Source organism: Penicillium waksmanii (genome assembly GCF_028829765.1).
Source record: "Penicillium waksmanii strain IBT 27052 chromosome Unknown utg000002l:1.0-3326099.0:1.0-3328782.0, whole genome shotgun sequence".
Taxonomy (NCBI): domain Eukaryota; kingdom Fungi; phylum Ascomycota; class Eurotiomycetes; order Eurotiales; family Aspergillaceae; genus Penicillium; species Penicillium waksmanii.
Genome location: NW_026643249.1, coordinates 2,965,696 through 2,981,378, shown reverse-complemented (window position 1 = coordinate 2,981,378; position 15,683 = coordinate 2,965,696). Strand labels below are relative to the sequence as shown.

Here is a 15,683-nt window from a genome sequence, read left to right as displayed (position 1 = left end):
TTCAAACATACATAACTTGAATGGTATCCAGAAGAATAACGAAATATATTGACGATTTTCTTTTTTCGCGAGGATCAACAAGAAGGCTTTTCAGAATATGCGGTCGCAAAAAAGGTGATATATTGCCATAGTCGGAGAGCAAAAATGTTCCCTATAGGTACGGAGTATTTCGCTCAGAGGGGTAAGGGCCTATTGAGCTTGGCAGGAAATCACACAGATTTCTGTATGCAGTTATATACACAGGATTTTGTCTGCTGGGTGGGGCTTTCCTGTCTGGGCTGCCGCCGCTTTAACGAGAGCGCTCAGACTCAGGCTCAGTGAGTAATTATCAGTATATTAAATAGCTATACCACTTTATTTATAGGGGTAATTTCCTTATATTTAATAGTCTGCAAATCTACTAGTTGTAATACAATAAAAAAATGTTATGAATTATAGGAGCGTCAAGACCAAATATATCGATCAGGTTCTCTGAGCTTGCAATATCCTATATGCAACTTGAACAAAGTCTGTATATAACATCTTTCGCCAGGTCCAGCATGGCAAATTGCTCAAAGAGGAGACGTAGTACCTTCACGTGGGGAAATGAGAGCCTGACTAGGCGCAAGAAGACCACCACTGACTACCGGAGACGCATGTGTACGGAGGGGAACACTGGGTCGGACCGGTATATCCCTGGCCGCCGCACTGACCCCACTGAGAAACAAGGCTTCCACTTGGTGAGCTAGAACTAGTGGTCGAAGTTGTTTTGGTGAGTGTTGTTCCTGGTGATGTGGTTGGTTTAGACGTGGTTGTTGTGGATGTTATAGGAGTGACAGATACCGCAAGATCACTAACAACCTGGTCGAGGAAGCCGCTATTCGCATAAAGCTGTGACATATCCCACATCATGACCCCTCCGAAACTACTATACTGCTTACAGTAAGCAATAGCGGCCTGAAGCTGAGTACCACTGGTATAGCCTGCGCCGGCGGCACCGGTATTTGCGGGAATGCCGAGGAAGACTTTCACATTGGGGTTCAGGCTGCCCTTGGCCCAATTATCCCACGTTGCGAAATTGAACGAAGACTGAGTGCTTGATCCAACCTGGAAGTTTGATGTTTCACACCAGTTGTTATAGAATTGCACCATAACAAGATCAAAAGCAACACTATCAAGTGTGGTGCCACCAGCAGCATCAGGGAAAGGACACTGGGGCGCAGCGGACAGGTAATACTTCTTGTCGGTTGCGGCGTTCATCAAGCTGCGAAGCTCAGCACCAAATGCCGGGAGATTGTTCGTGGTCGACTCAAAATCAAAATCAAAGCCATCAACAACGGCATTTCCAAAAGGACGGTCACTTTGGACGCTGGGGACTGGGCCGAACATATTCCACACGGACTGTGCCGCATTTTGAGCGGCGGTAGTCGAAGACCATCCTCCCTGCGTATAGGTAGCGCCTCCAAGAGACAGGAGAATTGTTTTACCGTAAGTCTTCTGGCATGTTATTATATCATTCCTAGAAAGCGATCAGAGAGGACCATGGCCATTGTGGAGGCTTGTATTAACCTACGCAATCTGGGGACAGTTCAAGAGGTTAGGATTGTCACTGAAGGTGGTGCAGTTGTTTCCAGCGTTGGCGAAGTTTGTAATTGCTGGAGTAATGCCGTCCATGAATGCAAGGGGGATGATCTAGGGCTATTAGTTAGAGTAATCCTGGATGTACTGTGACGAGTTCTCACATTGATTTCAGTGTCTAGATGCATAGTAATACTCCCAGTTAGCCAAGGTCTTGATCTGGTATACAGCACCTGCCTGTTCCGGAGTACATACTGGAGCAATATGTGGCAAGATTCTGCTGCGCGTATGGGCCACTGCCCTGGTTATACGAATTCTGCCCTACACATTGGAAAATTCTGTTAGCTTTTGAAATAGTGTTTGCTGGTATGTAGAAGCCTAATGTTACCCCAATATACTGCAATGTTGGAGGAAGAGCCAGGGTTGAAGCCAGCACTCGCAGCTCTAACCAGGGCCATGGCAAAGCCTGCAATACCCAAGACACGGTACATGATTGAGAAAGATAAAATGATAAAGATGCTGTCAAAATTGTCAAGAAGCTGAAGGTTGATAGCAAATTCACACTGGCGATTTGGATTGATATTGTCGATTTTCAACATTTCAATGCAGCTGTGAGTCCTTGCCTATTTATACCTTTATTTCAACTTGAACATGATAGACTAGCTTCCATGAATCCTATCCAGAGTAAAACCACCCTCTGGTCGCATGAGAAGGTAACATAGAGTGAAGCTCTCCGTGATTATAGTATGTGACCCTGACATACCGGAGTGCCTCCTGAAAGTAGATTCGGATCGACGGAAACCCAACCAGTATCAATGATGTGATAGCAAATACTACTCTATAACTAATGGCAATCTCTGTGGCAGAATATCTTCAGTCCAGCATCACAACGCCGATGCTGCCGTAATTTGCAACCCTCATTGGCATTTGTGATTAACGAGATCCATGGATTCTGAGCGATCCTGAGGATATGCAACATTGAAGAGACGGATGCTAGAGAAAAAAGCGGCGCTAGTATGAACGCTCTCTCTTCGTAGCCCCAGAAGTCGGATGAGTTCCAAGAGAACTACTATTTTACAGATCGCTTTGATCAAAGGAAGGCTGCCTTATCTGTGCACCTCTGCATGACATTTCATCACCAGTGTGACATGCTCAGGCAGAGCTTAGTGGCTTTAGTGATCACGATGGAACTAGGTGGCTGAACGAATCAGGGCTCATATTCCCTATTAAAAGTTATCGTAATTCCGCTAATGATATTTTGGCTTAGTTAACGTTGCATCCCAACTTTAAGCGGGATTGGAGGACCGTTCGCTGGAGGTCATTTCCTTAATTCTTCTATCTCCACAACGTGGTCTTGTGTTTCATCCGAGTGCAGAAATGTGGAATACCCTTCTTCCCCTGCATAAGGTGGTGCTCGTGATTTTCAGGTCCATTTTGTGAAGTCTGATCACCTTTTCTTCACGAATCTCGGGTAGTAAAGAAAGCCAGAAATTAAGAGGCGCTGGTCCCGCTCTTCGTTAACCCCGCTTTGCTGATGCCTCAAGTTGGTAGTATTTCCGAATTCCATCGACTGGGATACATGAGAGGTGCCATCCGCGGCAATGCGACAAGATAATAAAGATATCACATACATGTGTTATGCTGATTAAGATTATATTATAGCCTTTGGTCCGAAAGCATGGTACTAATGGAATTCCAGGAGTAAATCATGCATTAGCGATATTTAGTCAAGTATAACAAAGATACAGCGTGATCCACTGGCTTTAATTATTTATACCTGTTCGGTGTCAAGTGGTATCTCTCGGTTTCAACCACAAGGGTTTAGATTCTTTAAAAGATGTGGCTGGCCGGTGTATGAAATGGTATTATTAAGTCTACGTTTCCGTATCATAATAAATAAGTACAAAGTTCCCTATTTCAAGGCAAGAATGGGTTTTCAACACGTGATAGATACAGTTCCACATTGCAAATCACTGAACGAGCTAAATTACTATTCACTTCGAGCATATGCTAGTTAACAGCCCCTCCCTCAGCTGCCATAAATCATGACCAACGAGGATGTGGTAAGCTATATGCATAATTCCAATTTCCATTCTTTCACTCTTCTATACTCATACCCATACCATGACAGTAATTCAAAAATTGGCGTGGTTCAAAAAAAGCTCAGCATGCGCGTTTATTGCGTGATGACAAACCAAACACCTTAACTACACTGTAATCCCGGCCACTCGCGGAAATCTCTCAGAATGACAAATTGCACCATATCCATTTCGATTTCGTAGATTTAAAGCTTTAAGGGGAATAAAATCCAGCCTCTGTTCTCCTATTTTCCTTTCCTTTCTTTCTTACGTGAACTTGAACTTGAACTAGCCACCCCCTTGCTTTGTTTCACCACGCGGCCACCTTCAAATTCAACCCACTCCACCTCCGCTTCCACTTCCCACTTCCGCTCCACCGCTCCCTTCCTCCTAAACACACTCATACACACACACAATGTCCGACCACCAATACACCTTCAACATCTCCATGAGCTGCGGCGGCTGCTCCGGCGCTGTCGAGCGTGTTCTGAAGAAGCTCCAAGGTATGCAGAATACCCCACCCCCGCCTTCCCCCCTCACCCGGCGCAGCGCACATCCCTATCGCTGTTTCTATTCCTCACAGGAGCTATTAGCTAACATTCCCTTCTCACCTCACCACAGGCGTCAAAACCTTCGACGTGAACCTCGAATCGCAAACCGCAAAGATCACCACAGAGCCGAGCCTTTCGTACGACACCGTTCTGGCTACTATTAAGAAGACTGGCAAGGCTGTTAATAGTGGGGAGGCCGATGGGGAGAAGCAGGCTGTTTAAGCTGAGCTGAGCTGAGCTGAGCTGAGCTGAGAAATGAGGATGTGTTGTTGAGGATGGAGTACAACAAAGTTTGAACTTTCTGAGACACAGAACAAACACACATACTTTGATGGGCTGGGCTGGGCTGGGCTGGGATCTTATCTGATCAGTCCCAAGTCCCTTGTTATTTGAGATCGTTACGATCATTTTATCAGCGAAATATACCTCTGCATTTTTCCCTCGTTGGGACCATTATATTCAACTTGAAGTTAACAGACTAAGCCAAAGAACTATTTAAATCTAGATCTAGATAAATCTACTAGTACTAGTAGTAGTTAAAACGAAAGAGCGGACATGGAACTTGAACAGGGAACGGATATAATGTAATAATGTAATACCATAGGCATAGCCATAGGCAAATCTTGCACTGCAAGAAGCTTCGATTGAAACCTTCCTATGAGAAGGGCGATCTAATCTAAAGACAAGATGGATGGGTATCATGTAGACGAGACGAGACGAAACGAAACGGAACAAGGCGGGACCAAAACAATCGCAGAGAACAGAGAAACAACCATGGAAATGCAAATGCAAATGAAAGTGCAAATGCGATGTCATCGCAATCCCGCAGCCGCAACCGCAACCGCGATCAGAATCATTATCAAAAGCCACAGGCGCAACCACAAGCGCTAATCAAACGCCACTCCACTCCACTCCAGGAATATTCGTATTCGTAAAAAAAAAACATCAATCAATCAACAATAACAACGTGTCTGCTGCCCTCAGGCATGGGTTGTGGTGTCTGCGACTCCACTCTTTGAACGTAGATGGGCCGACTTTGTTCGGCCATTTGGAAAGCACGGGGGTCGTGGACGCGTCTGTGAAAAGGAAAGTGTTAGTTTACCCCCTCTCTCAAAGTACGAAAGGGAATCGAATCATTCCAGCGCCCGGGGAAGTTTGGCGAGACTGGTCGGTCTGGTCTATCTTACCGCTTCGGGCCGGGCCCGCTCCCAGGACGTCTCTCACGAGCGCCTACGAGAGGTTGTCCTCGGGGCTGGCGATTTCCAGGCATAGGCATAGCCTCCGCATGAGGAAGAGTCTGAACGTGAGAACTGTGAGTAGCTCGGGAAGCTGGAAGTAGGTGCTGCTGCTCCGGTGGAGGCTGGGGCAAGGAGTGAGACTGAGAAAGATCCTTGGGGATGAAGTGCTCAGGAATCCTAGCTCTGAAGGACTGGCCTTGGCCTTGGCCGATGGGATCTCCGGCGCGCGGTTGCTGCGCTCTTGGGCGTGGGACGAAGTACTCGACCGGACGAACTTCGCGGAAATCAACGTGGCGGACAAAGCCGTCAGCGTACAGTTTCCCATCCAAGGGAGCACCGGGGACTTGAGGATAGGCATGAGGATGATCACTATCTTTCGAGGCACGAGGAGGATCAGTCACTGCAGGTCGGGTGTGAGGGCTACGATCACCATAGTAAGCAGGGCGAGAAGAAGCGCCGAGGCCGGCTGTGGCTCTGGGAATGCGATCATCTCAGGATCATCCCACTGGTTCCAGGGGGACCGGACTGTGAGTGCATATCGGCGAAACGAATCCGATCCATTGCTGGTCTAGCATCCTGGGGAGCCTGAACCTGTCTCTCTCTCTTGTATGGATCTGCGGGAGCGAGGTATTCCCGACGAACAATATTCCCGTCCATTACGCGATACTCGGGACCGAGATCATCGCGGCGGTATTGACCCCTTGAAGCCAACCCCTCGGAAACGGAAACCGGCATAGCAATGGGCCTTGCGTTCCAAGGATCGGGGCGTGATTCCTGGGATAGGGGCGGGGGTACGTGGTAAGCCAGTCGTCGTCTCTTGGAGTTTGGGTCATCTGGACTGCCAGGCTGAGACTGCTCTCCCGGTTGCTTGGGTGTTACGGAACGAAGACTCATCCGTTTTGTCATGTTCTCAAGACGGAGTTCCATCTTTCGCTTGTCCAGTGCTTCGATTGAGGGTAGTACGTAATCCTGGGTAGCACCTGGCCTGGCCGCATGAGGGATTGGAGCCTCGGCCCGGGCGCCAAACTGATTCTGGCTAATCGAATGCAGTTCCTTGTGCGCGTTAACGAAAACTGGCGAGTTTGCGCTTTTATTGGTGGGGATCCGCTCGGTACGAGCATTGGAATTCAAGTGGGCTTTGCCTGGAGATGGAGGGTACGGAGCATTCCCAACGGATCGAGGACTTCTATCCAAAAGGTGAACTTCAGATGAATTCTGTGTGGTTAGTACTGGTCGTCCATTGGTCCCATGTTGCTGGGACACAGTTCGTTGACCCTCCAAAGGCCCGCGTCTGTCATGGATACCTACATGGCCGTTCCCTGCTGGGCGTTCTGGAGCAGCGGCCGTACGGTGCACAGTGTTTTCAAAACGACTGGGGCCTGAAATGACCCTAGGGGCAACTTCTAACGGCGGGGGAAGAATCTCACGGCGCCTGGGAGAGTCTGCAAGTTCACGAGCAGGGGCCAGGGGACGTTTTCCGTGGCGTGGGCTTTGCTGTTCGGCCGTGCCACCGTTCAGGTGGGCCTGTTCAGTGCCATGTGCGGTGCCATTAGTCCCGTATTTGGTCATAGCGCGGTTCCACGCCTGGTATCTGCTAAATCCTCGACGATCGACGGTCTTCTTGGGCACGCTATGCACAAATCGGAAACCAGGCGGTGCTTCTTCGGACAACTCGCGCAAGGGGTCCAGGGTTGAGGTGTTCACAAAGCTAACGGGTTGAGTTTGAATGTCATGGACCCTGGCATGACTGGAAAGGATTTCCACGCTTTGATCTAGGTTATCTCTTGAGGCGAGGACTTCCTCCTCGGTTTCACTGTCATCATCGTCATCGGATATGACGATGACCTCCCGGAACACATCTTCCAGGGCCTTTTGGCCATTCTCGTCATCACCACGCCAGGCCACGAGCTTGGCTAGAGTTGGCTGTTCCACGGTAGATCTCGCCTCGTGGAATGAGCCCGATTTCAAAAGCTTGTCGTAATCGGTGTAGAGATGGCGGATATGAGCCACTACGGCAAGCTGTGCACGACGAGCCAGTGGCAACTCGGAAGCGGTGCCCACTTTTCGCTGACCCTATACAGCAAAGCTATCAGGTATTCCCGGTCTTTCAAGTTCCGTCTGGTGAGTTCCGGAAGACGTACCTTTTGAAATGCAGTTTTAATGATCTGATGTAGATCATTCAGTGGAATATTAGGGAAGAGATCTGTGATTGCATCCCTTGCCTCCGTGTTGATAGTCAGTTGGTCTTTGTTGGCATCAGGTGTCGGACGAGTCTCTCTAGAGCTCATAGTATGGAAAGGCACCGCCTTGCCAGTACTGGTGAGGTAGAGTCCCAACTCCGAACAGACCGCTGCAACCACGGTACTCGGAAAATGATAACCTATGCGATGAACGTGGAGGGATAGGTTATGGGTGGTGGTATGCGGGGTGGTCTAACTGAGCATGAGTAGAGTCCAAGGGTCATGCATAGAATGCACGAGATGAGATCAATATCCTCCTACCGAGACCGCATAGATCTGTGATCCTTCCTTTCGGCATCTTTCTTTGCAAGCTGTAGTGAGATGCGGATTGCCAGCCGGGATGAAGGTGTAACCGGTTGGAGCGCGTGCCTCGAAGCAGATCTATATCTCGAGTTAGCAGTGTCGAGAGGAAGAAACGAATGGAGACGAGTATATTGGTATATAGATCAGGACAGGACAAGACTCCTCGCTAATATATATCTCAAGAAAGGGAAACACACCACACTCTGAAGCTTCTTCTTCTCTTGCGTAACCGACTCCATGATCACTTTATGTTTTCGAGCTCTCCGCTGAATAGCGCGACTGGGGGCCCGCCTGACCGAAGCCGAGGCGGCCCTCCTGACAACGCGAGCCATTCTGTAGGGTTGGTTCCTTGGAAGCAACCTCCTAGAGAAGCCTTTCACACATAGTTTCGGGGGTCTGAGTAGGTGGCTGGGGGTGATATGACGGAAGTCGGAGAACGCGGGCGGTCAGAGCATAAAAGTACGAGAGGGACGGGTTGGGCCGAGTGTTAAGGTGAGTTTTGGGGTGGACGCGTAAGGGGAATAAAAAAGGGACCCCGTCCTGTGTCCGGGGAGAAGGGTGCAGGAATGCAGCAAGTTAAGTCAAGTCGAGTCAAAAAAAGGGCTAGCAAAAAGGGTATCGTGCAGGGAGTGGATGTTTGGAGTAAATGTTGAAGGTGGGGGGGGTGAAGGTAAAGAATCGCCCCGGTACTCGCAGTCGGTGCCCAAAGTTGCCCGGCTCGTTTGGGTTTAGCGTGGCACCACTGGGAAGGAGCGGAGGAACATGAACAGCTGTGCATTTACACTATTTACACTTCCACTGACACACTTATATTGACATCTACACTACATACCTCTCTTGACTGGACTGCCTGCACAGCTGCTGTATAGCTGTATACATACAATGGCCACCGCTGTCCCTTCAAGGACTGCCGTGCTTCATGCATACCGCCATCTCTTTCGACAGGGCCTGAAGGTCATTCGATACTCCACCCCGGCCGCTATACTCTACGTACCATTATGAGAAGGTCTTTTCGCTCATCCTCCGAGCAATTTGACGCGCCGCGCATTGCCAACACTTTGCGCTTCCTCGAACGGGCTACGGCCGCCGCCAACATGGAACACAAAATTGTGAAAAACATCCTGATCACTCGATATTGGGAAACTACCCCGATTGGCAAGGACTCTCGCATGTAAGTGGAAATCAAAATGGCCCCATCCAATGCGGCCCAGTGGGGAAAGGGAAAGGGAATGAGAAACATCCTGATTCTGATTGCTAACTTTGCACTCCAGGCTGCGGAGCTTGGGACTCTTCAAGGGGGAGGTGGTCCTCCGCCAAAGTGCTTATGAGCATTTCAATTTGACCCTCGAACGATTGAATGAGAGCCTGGGAACTTGTCTAAGATGAGCTCGAGATGAGCTCGAGTATATTCACTTCTGTTCATCCCGACCTAAAGCATGGTTGTCGATCTCATTTGCTACTTCCCCTACGTTGGGCGCCCGCACCTTTCTTGGGCAGGAATCCAGGATCCAGATGCAGTGAGGAAGCAGCCGACCTAAAAGGGTATCCAGCCACCAGAGTTCGTCCGTTCTAGAATTCTGGTCGCCTGTTCTCTCCTTGCGGCCCGGTATCGTTGGGTACAATGGTTCCTCCTTTTACCTTTTCGTCATCTACATGCTTTCGGGTTTGACGTCTGACCAGCCACCTGCACTAGCGGAGGAACCCTGTTATCACCATCAAACTTGCAGCACACCCCCTATTGCTTTCCTTCGAACAGTTCTTCGTCAGAGAGTTTTCTCAAGGTCGGCAATCAGATTGGCTGCAGAAGAGGCTGCAGATCGGATGATTTTTGCGGGGAAGGACAAATTGGTCAAAAGGAGAATATCAAATGGTATCATGGAATAGTGCACTAGTCTACTAGATATCTACAATATAGGACTCAAGTCTGTGTATACTGTACCTCTTTCTACCACATACACACCTCTCTCTCTGTGTCCCATTCATCTCTTATTTTGGGGCAGTGTTGAACGGGGTAACTTTATTAGCGCCGATCCGCGGATGATTCAGCAGAACGTCACATGCCAACAACCTCCGATCATTTCCTCCCCCCCCAAAGGCCACAGGCCCTTGAACATAGACTGGACGTTTCTCTCGTATACGTCCATGGTCACTGCATTTGATGTGATCCCATTCAGCCCTTCATGAGCAGTTACGTCAACTCGCTGCTGGTCGAACTCGGAATCCGTGCCGCCCCCCACCACCCAGACGAAGCGGAGCACTCTCGGGGCGACGAATCAACAAAGCTGCCTAACAACAACGATCCTGTTCACTCCCCGGACCAAGATCGTATTGTATCGGATCTACCTGCTGGAAATGCAGGGTCGCTGCATGGACCTAGCCCTCCTTTCTTCACGCCTCTCCTGAAAGACATGGATCGCCGAACTTCGGAGCGCGGGCGCCAGCACCAGCACCAGCACCAGCACCCTCGACACGATGGCGAGTTCTCCAGCCAGGACCAGTCGACTCCAGTCATCACTACCAATAACATAATTGATAATCCACACCATATTGATATGAGCGTACCAAGCCTTGGAAACATGCCCCTGCAGGAGGACGAATCGGGCGCCGGACAAAATGAACGATCTATTGGAGGAGATGCACAGTCAAGACGAGGATCGCAAGAGGGGTCAGGGCAGAACTCGGGCAATACACTCAATGCAGATGTGCTGGCTCCAACGTCTTTGCCTGCTGATGATGGAATGGGATGGTTGAGGAAAAAGATCATTGCAATCCGGGATCGAGACCTTGACAACAACGAGAAGGCGCGGATGGTCCACGATCTCATGACGGAGAAGTACAACAGATGGTCCCACGCAACGATGCTGAAATCTCCAACCTTAAGCAACTCTCCCATGCATCATCTTCCCAGCTCACCATTACTCGCAATGAATTTATCGCCAGATCCTTGTCATACGACCCCGAGCCCCACATCGGACATGCCAGCCCCTCCATACGAGAATCATTTCTCCCTCACCGCTGAAGATTTGCAACCAACATATGTCCCACGAGTCGAACCCGACTCCCCAGCCGTTGAGACCGGCGATGAAGCCGGCGATGAAGCCGGCGACCAGGACACAGAAGAATTGGACGAGGCCTCTCTAGGCTGCCAGCATTATAAAAGAAACGTCAAGCTTCAATGCTTCACTTGCAAGAAGTGGTACACATGCAGGTTCTGCCATGATGAAGTTGAGGATCATCCATTGGTTCGCCGAGATACGGAGAACATGCTCTGCATGCTCTGTGGACATGCCCAGCCTGCAGCCCAAAATTGCCATCAATGCGGGGAAGATACAGCTCACTACTATTGCGATATCTGCAAGCTATGGGACAACGACAGCAAGAAAAGTATCTATCATTGCCACGATTGTGGGATTTGCCGAATTGGACAAGGACTTGGGAAAGATTTCTTCCATTGCAAGGTGAGTGATTTGCTTATGTGGCTATCGTTGTCCGTACTAACACCTACCTCATAGACCTGTTGTGTGTGCTTGCCCATATCCATAGAGGATACTCACCGATGCATCGAAAGATCCACCCAGTGTGATTGTCCCATCTGCGGGGACTACATGTTTACCTCCCCAGAGACGGTAGTCGTAATGCGATGCGGCCATAGTCTTCATCACAAATGCCTTTCTGAACATTCAAAAACATCCTTCCGATGTCCAATCTGCAGCAAGACCATAACCAACATGGAATCGACATTCCGAAACCTAGACCGCACAATCGAGAGTCAGCCAATGCCCGCCGAATTCACAGATACCAAAGGACTCGTCTATTGCAACGACTGCGGCGCCAAATCGATCGTCAAATATCATTGGCTGGGATTGAAATGTGACTTATGTGAATCTTATAATACAGCCCAGATCCGCATCCTGCAAGGGGACGTTTCTGCGGTCCTCGAGGAAGAGGGCGTGAACGAGTCCGAGCCCCAGCCCCAGCCCGAGCCCGAGCCCAACGAGCCCCCCCTACCGGCTGCGATCAGCATCATTGCAGGTGGGAGAGGAGGCCTCGACATCTCTGGCAGCACTGCATATGAACAACACCCCGCCTTCACAGTCCCGTCTCAGTGTACCGGGATCAGCTGGTTCCGATAACCGATTCGTCTCCTACAACATGACTCACAACCGAGCAATTTCGCCAGTAGTCAGCAATTACTTTGGTCTACCCACCGAGCGCGAATCAGAGAAACCCTCATCGTTGCCATTCTTTGGAAGCCCGCTCCGATCCGAAGGCGACACTGATTACGGGGCATTGAATTTTCTAAGTAAAAAGCTTCGGGATCGTTATGGATTTCTTTCAAACGACGCAGCAACCGTTGAAAGAAAGGGGGGAGCTGGGGGTGAAGGTGAAGGTGATGAAGAGGATGACGACGATGAAGCAGAGTCCTCTTCCTCTTCTTCCGGATCTGACAACGAAAATGATGACGATGATGATGACGATGGAATTGACCCCATCGACCTCCTCGGCCACCGATGATCTGAATTGAAGATCCCGTCATTATCATTGATTATCGATTATGCACAGCCCCATCTGTGAACCATTTGATCTTTTTAGAGAGATCACTCATGTTGGAAGTGATCTTGTCTTATTCCCCATCAGCGTATCGAACCGCATCACATCGCGCACTGCCAGGCAACTGGGCCGCAGACGCAGACTGCGAGATCATTTCCCGCAACTCACATTTCATCATCGACTCATAGCCTTGGGCATACGCCTGCATTCACGAATTTTGGATCAAACCCAGTTCTCGCAAGGGGTGCCTTTCTCTTCTCACCCCTCCAAATAAAGATGAAATTGAATTGACTCCCCAAGAGCCTGGCCCGAGTCCGAGCCTGTTCGGGGGGCTGCTCTAGAGGATATTACTGTATGCCTTTCCCATGTTCTTGGTTCGCCGGGGCAATCTGGCATGTCCATACATAGCCCGCTTTAAGCAAGGCCACACTGCATATCTTATGTCGAATTTAGAAAACTTGCATAGCATCACGACGGAATGAAAACATATTCCCTGAGACCCTGATACATTTTCATTTTCATTTCTATTCTCTTGGGCAGCGAAACGAACTTTGAAAACAACAGTACTAGTACTGGTAGTTGATTATACAGAGGATCTGATAGGTAGTGACTGTTGCGTTTGTGGCACATCTTCCATGTGCGCGGTAGGAGTTTTGTCCTCGGTCTTTTCGCCTTCGCCTTCGCCTGCGACTGTTCTGGCTTCACGTTTCTCAGAACCACCTTCGCACTCTCCAGCTTCAACAAAGTCCACGCCGCCAAATATCTTTTCCATTCGTTCCAATGATACACCCTTTGTTTCTGGGAGGATGAAGTAGACAGATACCTAGCTTGTGTATTAGCATCGCCACTTGCAAGCAGGATCAAGATAACGTGGAAGGATCCGGAGAAGTATAGCTACTACTAGGGGACACTAGGGAATGTGACTTACACCCGCCGCAACATTGAGACCAAATAACAGCCAATAACTATGACCCCCGACCTTAGCATTAAAAGAAGGCCAAGACTGAGTCAACATAATAAGCCAGCATGTTTGTCCAAGCATTGACAGACCAAATCCCTATACAATTATATCATTAGCATTAAATTCCGACTCCTCATTTCATCGAAATCGCAATTCCGCCCACGGGTGTTCTGTACTCACCTTATCACGAACATGCTGAGGAAAGATCTCCGCAACGACAGCAGCAGCAATAGGCCCATTGGACCAACAATAAGTAAGCCCGACAATAAACAGCATTGCCACTTCAACAATAGCAGCAGCTTTATTCCCATTCGTTGGGAATGCAGTCGTAAGACAAGACATGATCAAAAGGGCGAGCGATTGAATCGTAAATCCAGCGAGGAGAAGACCTCTCCTTCCAAAGCGTTCCACAGTAAATGTATTGACCAGGACGATGAGTAGTTGGAGAACAGCCTGGATCCCGTTGATGGATAGTGCCTGTGATCCGGAGGCCCATCCGAGACTTTGGTAGATGAGAGTGGCGTACATAGTTAATGCTGCAATTCCACCGCACTAAAGCATAAAGCAGAAAGCGTTAGGTGAGAAAATTGTAACTTGGGCCAAAAAAGAAATAGGCAATGAAACCAGGGATGGAGAGATCCGTTCGTGGCATGGCATTTACCTGTTGAAGACCCGCAGCATAAAACCCATAAGCAAGACGCTTCCTCATACTCTTATTCTTAAGTAACCCAATATACCCCGTATCATATCTCTTCCGAAAATCCCGCGAAACGATCAGTTCATGGAACTCGACACGAATACGTTCATCTGTAGGCGCACCGGACCGAAGTCGACACAAAACTTTTAAACACAGCTCAGGTGTATCTGGGTACTTTTCCAGCATGAAGCGAGGACTTTCCGGATACCAGAATGAAACGAAGATGAAAGCCAGACCAATCGGGATCTGAATGAGGTTTGAAACTCGCCAGGCGATATTGTATGGTGATTTATGGAAGGACATTCCATAACCGGCCCAAAATGCTATTAGCGTTCCTAACTGGTATCCGAACTGGGAGACGGTGCCGACAAAACTACCTCGCAGTTTTGTGGGGGCGCATTCGGCGACGTAGAGGTTTGTAGCGATGTAGACGCAGCCAAATCCGAGTCCGCTGGGAGAAGAAAAGTCTTAGTATTAGAACTTTCGTAAATGATTGGGATTGCGGAGACCATGAAGTAGGGTAGGGTCGAGAAGAACTCACGTCAAAAGTCGACCTAGAATTAGGACGCCGAAGTTGTTGGGGACGACCTGCACCACTCTATATGTCGGACATACTAGTCAGTGTATCTAGCTGTAAAGGATTCGACACGGGGAGAAATAGCCTCATACACTCCAATAATCATAATGCAAATGGAAATCCGCAATGCCCATAGACGCCCCAGCCATCCAGCAAGGGATCCACCCAGCCAAAGCTGTGCCAATCCTATAAGAATATGGAGATTAGTCTTTATACAAAAAGTAGAAAAGAAAGCTGTCCATGCGGGATAAATACCAGTCATGGCCCAAGGTATAGTCGCGACCAAGCCTGATCTATTGGCATCAATGCTATAGTAGTCGATAAACTGCTTATCAGCCAGGATCACAGTCATGATTCCTGCATCGTAGCCATTAAAGCAAGTTGAAAACACCATGCCATAGAGGAGCAATGCCGCGAAGCTGGAAAAGATCGAAGGTTAGCGGTAGCGGGGTCACAGACGCAACTTGGGCGTCCTCAGGGCTCGGGCTATAAGTGTCCCTACCGGTCATCTTTAGGAAGGAACTTCTCCACGATACCCATTTTGACACAAGTTGCTCCAGAGCTGTCGAATATTAATCAAACGTAGTGACTTCAAAGCCAAGGGCATGATCTGACGTTACAGCCCCGGAGCGCAACCACGCGATCAGCAAGTTGGTATATATATGCAGCAGAAACCGGAGTTTCGGGTCTCCACATCTAGGGGCATCTGGGGTGATTATCTGGGGTACATAACAATTCAGGAAGTACCAACCAATAACAGCTCTTACCTAGGTACTAGTCAAGACTTCTCTTGCGGGGCCGAGGAGGTCGACAGGTAAACTTGAGTAGTACCCAAGCCGGGATTGACCCCGGCATCGGCATCGCTTCCCCCGCCGGAGCGTCTCCGCCGGAGTCTTGCCATGCGGGCATCCCACTCGGAGAAAGTGCCAT

At 49.2% G+C, this 15,683-nt stretch overlaps 6 protein-coding genes across 6 annotated transcripts; 3 read left to right on the top strand and 3 right to left on the bottom strand.

Annotated features, from left to right (window-relative positions):
* Positions 1-597: 597 nt before the first annotated feature.
* Positions 598-2,156, bottom strand: N7481_002800 (class III chitinase; the record flags this gene model as incomplete). The annotated part of the gene is made up of 5 exons (XM_057262019.1): positions 598-1,498; positions 1,553-1,671; positions 1,722-1,735; positions 1,813-1,878; positions 1,946-2,156. The coding sequence occupies 5 exons, from the start codon at positions 2,154-2,156 to the stop codon at positions 598-600; spliced, it is 1,311 nt and encodes a 436-aa protein (XP_057126951.1).
* A 1,894-nt stretch (positions 2,157-4,050) lies between these two features.
* On the top strand, positions 4,051-4,408 carry N7481_002799 (copper metallochaperone ATX1; the record flags this gene model as incomplete). The annotated part of the gene is made up of 2 exons (XM_057262018.1): positions 4,051-4,138; positions 4,257-4,408. The coding sequence occupies 2 exons, from the start codon at positions 4,051-4,053 to the stop codon at positions 4,406-4,408; spliced, it is 240 nt and encodes a 79-aa protein (XP_057126950.1).
* Positions 4,409-5,135: 727 nt separating this feature from the next.
* N7481_002798 (DUF2293 domain-containing protein) lies at positions 5,136-8,299 on the bottom strand (the record flags this gene model as incomplete). The annotated part of the gene is made up of 6 exons (XM_057262017.1): positions 5,136-5,262; positions 5,374-5,898; positions 5,951-7,497; positions 7,566-7,856; positions 7,926-8,045; positions 8,165-8,299. The coding sequence occupies 6 exons, from the start codon at positions 8,297-8,299 to the stop codon at positions 5,136-5,138; spliced, it is 2,745 nt and encodes a 914-aa protein (XP_057126949.1).
* Positions 8,300-8,965: 666 nt separating this feature from the next.
* Positions 8,966-9,353, top strand: N7481_002797 (uncharacterized protein; the record flags this gene model as incomplete). Its single annotated transcript, XM_057262016.1, has 2 exons — positions 8,966-9,138; positions 9,239-9,353. 2 exons carry the CDS (start codon positions 8,966-8,968, stop codon positions 9,351-9,353), a joined length of 288 nt encoding a protein of 95 aa, XP_057126948.1.
* A 794-nt stretch (positions 9,354-10,147) lies between these two features.
* Positions 10,148-12,482, top strand: N7481_002796 (RING finger and CHY zinc finger domain-containing protein; the record flags this gene model as incomplete). The annotated part of the gene is made up of 3 exons (XM_057262015.1): positions 10,148-11,425; positions 11,480-11,999; positions 12,031-12,482. 3 exons carry the CDS (start codon positions 10,148-10,150, stop codon positions 12,480-12,482), a joined length of 2,250 nt encoding a protein of 749 aa, XP_057126947.1.
* Positions 12,483-13,101: 619 nt separating this feature from the next.
* Positions 13,102-15,293, bottom strand: N7481_002795 (uncharacterized protein; the record flags this gene model as incomplete). The annotated part of the gene is made up of 8 exons (XM_057262014.1): positions 13,102-13,341; positions 13,447-13,575; positions 13,660-14,031; positions 14,141-14,627; positions 14,718-14,774; positions 14,846-14,939; positions 15,009-15,172; positions 15,256-15,293. The coding sequence occupies 8 exons, from the start codon at positions 15,291-15,293 to the stop codon at positions 13,102-13,104; spliced, it is 1,581 nt and encodes a 526-aa protein (XP_057126946.1).
* Between the last annotated feature and the right edge of the window lie 390 nt (positions 15,294-15,683).